This window comes from Rhea americana, unplaced genomic scaffold, assembly GCF_003343005.1.
Source record: "Rhea americana isolate MKP2758 unplaced genomic scaffold, rheAme1 scaffold_61, whole genome shotgun sequence".
NCBI classification, from domain to species: domain Eukaryota; kingdom Metazoa; phylum Chordata; class Aves; order Rheiformes; family Rheidae; genus Rhea; species Rhea americana.
The window spans coordinates 4,118,834-4,122,065 of record NW_028186768.1 but is presented as its reverse complement, the minus strand read 5'-3'; the positions used below and the strand labels follow the sequence as shown (position 1 = coordinate 4,122,065).

The 3,232-nt window shown below is 52.1% G+C and overlaps 1 protein-coding gene across 5 annotated transcripts in view; it reads left to right on the top strand.

Annotated features, from left to right (window-relative positions):
• Positions 1 to 24: 24 nt before the first annotated feature.
• NSMF (NMDA receptor synaptonuclear signaling and neuronal migration factor) overlaps positions 25 to 3,232 on the top strand; it is a 49,788-nt gene continuing 46,580 nt past the window's right edge. For 4 of the 5 annotated variants that reach the window (XR_014897723.1, XM_085320121.1, XM_085320119.1 and 1 more), the window contains exon 1: positions 25 to 180. Coding sequence is in view for 3 of the 5 variants with exons in the window: in XM_085320121.1 (XP_085176247.1) it covers positions 86 to 180 (95 nt within the window). In the remaining 2 variants the exon portion in view is untranslated. The remainder of the gene's footprint in view (positions 181 to 3,232) is intronic. The other variant, XM_085320120.1, reaches the window with a different exon arrangement.

Here is a 3,232-nt window from a genome sequence, read left to right as displayed (position 1 = left end):
CATGGCGCGGCGCTGAGCGGGCGCTGAGCGGCGCGGCAGCCGGCGGCCGGCCCCGCCGCGGCATGGGCAGCCGCGGGGTCGTGCGATGAGCGCTCCCCCCCGCGCGAATATGGGCACAGCCGTGTCCAAAAGGAAGACGCTGAGGAACGAGGCCATGTCGTCGGTGGCGGCTAAAGTGAGGTAGGCGGGTGGGGCGGCGGGAGCCGCGGCGGGCGCCGCCGGGGCGGTTCCTCCCCAGAGGCGTCACCCGCGCCCGGCTCCCGGCGTTTTCCSTGCCCCGGCGGGGCAGCGCCTGCCCTGCCCTGCGGCTGCGGCGTTGCCGGGGCTGGAGCGTTTTAATCCCGGGGAGCTGGAAGCGCGGGTCGCTTTGCCCGGCGGTTTGTAATCGGCCGAAATCCCCTCTGCGCGTCCGAGGACAAAGTCAGCAGCTTTCGTGAAGGGTCTCGTGCCTGCGTGAGGAAAAGCTGTTGCGTGAAAACCCCGATCCCACGCAGATCTGCCCCTTCCAGCGTCCCAGCCTGACCGGAGAAAACATTGGGGTTTTATAGGGTGTCGGTTATGTTCTTACATTGGCTGCCTCACAGTACAGAGTTTCACGTATTGCCTCTTCTCAGTGCTGTTAAAATCAACCGCAGGAGRTCTTAGAAAATGTGTCTTCTGCTCGGTTGCGCTTCAGGTTTGAAAAGCTATCGTAGGCAAACTTTGCAGTGTTGACTGTAGACCAGAAGGGTTGCGATGACCCTTCTCGTGCCTTGCAGCGCGAGTGTCTCGGCAATCACCCGGTGAGAACCTGGGGGCACTGGCACAGCTTCCTAGCCGGTTCGACGGCACCGCTGTGTAAAGGGGTAGATCTGTTAGCATCTCTGCTGCACCCRATTTAACTCTTCCCTGCTGAAAAAATGGGAAGGACTAAACTTCCCCAGCTGCATTATATAATGCCTCCRTGGTGCTAGATGAAATGGCTTGAGAATAACCTGGCATCCTGTGTAGGACTCGGTCCATGCTGCTTTGATGGAGATTGCGGTCGGCTGAGGCTGTAACCCGGCGTTATGGCATCCTCAGTGGGCTAGAAGGGAGATAGTCTTATGGCTCAAAGAGAAYCAAGCCAAAAGTGTTTGTAGTGTTGGCTGTGTTGTAAAGAAACCTGTCCTTCAAAAGCTGGAGTGTGGCTGCAGAGAGTTGTCCCAGCAGAACCAGGAACTTTTCCCCACCTTACGACGCGCTGTGTTCGTAACTGTTAATGAAAGCCTGAGCGCTTTCAACGGTGTTCGGAGACAGGGAGGTGAAATTCTCTTCAGCATGTGTCAGTCCAGGGGATATGGAGAAATGACACAAATTGCACTGCAGAAGTTCTAAAGGAGCTGTGGGAAAGAGCATTTCTTTTCAGTGAGATTAGCAAGCTTGTCACCCAAATAACACATTCGGTAACGGATGAGAAGAATTCAAAGTGTGGGTGTTTGACAGCAGCTAAGGCATTTTGCAAGCCACGGCCTCTTAGCCTGCATCAAGATGGGCAGGCTCGAGAAGTATCAACTTTGGAGAGTCCCGGAAGGACTGTGGTTCATTTGCTGTGTACCTGCTGTAAATACTGATGTGCTCTTGCTAGTTTTTGTGTGGGAGCTGAGGTGTCCTCTGGTAGACCGTGTGAGCTGTGGTGCTTTGCTCAGAAAAGTTAGCTGAGTGAGCTTGGGTGGAGGAGCATAAAATCTTTGRGGGTTGCTTGGTCATGTAGACCACACCACAGGGCATATGCTCTTACACATGCGTCCCCCTTTCTGTTACCTGCTTTAGAAATGCCTAACCGAAAAAAGCCTTTGTGGATGGCAGAAGGTTGGTGAGAAGCTCCCTGCATTGCTTGTTCGTGTGAGGCCGTGCCGGTGGGGAGCAAGCCCTGCCCGTGTGCCTCTGTGCTGCAGCTTCTGGAGTAACTTGGTCTGTGCCTCGCACATCTTCCCTGTCCTCAGAATTTCTAAGCAGTGATGATCCACCTGCTGAAAGCTTTCTTCAGGGTGTCTTGGGGCGCATTCTGCATAGGTCCTCTACTCTGTCCTATGCTCTCCTCCATGAATCTCTTGTGTGCTTGTCCACCTTCTCTACGGAGAGGACTCTGCAGGACATTAGAAAAGGTTACAGAGCTGAAATGTTCTGTCCCTGCCAAGAGGGCTGGGGATTTGCTACCCACATGGGTAATCTGTTGTGCAGCAGTGATCAGGTCCCCAGCGATTTTGCGTGGGATCCTGCTCGTGTGTTGTGGAGCRAGATGCCCTGGGATGGTTTCTCTGCACCTCCTGAGCAATGTCCTGTTCAGATTTCACCTAGGGCGGGAAACACTTCTTTTGGTTGAGAGAAATTCATCTCCTGAAATTTGCTGCAAGTCCAGGCGGCAGCTGATGTATTTTCGAGTGTGGCTGAAGTATGTGTGTGCATTGGACTGTCTTACTGAGCAGAGAGTACAATTTGTTTGCTGTTACGAGAAGTGCAGTCTAAGCAGAAGGTGCAAGCTCCCTAGATTCTTAAATTAAAATCTCCGCAGAGCAACTCAGGGGAGTCGCTTGTCCCAGGAGAATTAATTAAGCTCCATGCAGTTTGTTGTGTGCAACAAACTGTGTGGTCTTTTTAAACAGCTCCTTAAAAATAATAGTATGGTTGTCCAGTGGTGGCGTTATTGAAGGGATTTGTGATGCTGCCATCTTTTGTCTCTGTAATATTGTCKTCTTGCAAGAGATTTGCAATAAACTGTGCACTGATTTTGTGCACTGCATCCTGAAAGTGTGTGTGGCATCGTGGTGTTGCTCTGCTCGAATTTAAAGCGCTGATATGTGCRATTTCAGTGTCGTACTGTGTTTCTTTCATAAATGTGTCAAGTCTTTCCACAGTGTGCCTTTGCCTTGCAGCTTCTGGGGAACATGTGCAGGATTGAGGGCGGACACAGTTGTCCTTGAGTCGTGACCTTGGTACAGGCACTCCACTGACTTGGTACAGGCTGCTGTAGTTAGGACTTGTGCAGAGTCTGTTCGGGGTCGTTGCTTGAGTAGTGTCTGACACACTGTCCTTGGGTTTTTTTATCACATCTTCAAGGGCGTAGATGAACCATTGCCTATAGAAGACGAGCTCTCCTGTCCTTGCTGCCTTAGCCTCTATGGAACAGTGCTGGCAACTCAAATGCAGTGGTAAAATAAGTATTTTCTTTTCCTGGAGCACTGTGTTACTCTAGCCTACAGGCTGTTTTTTT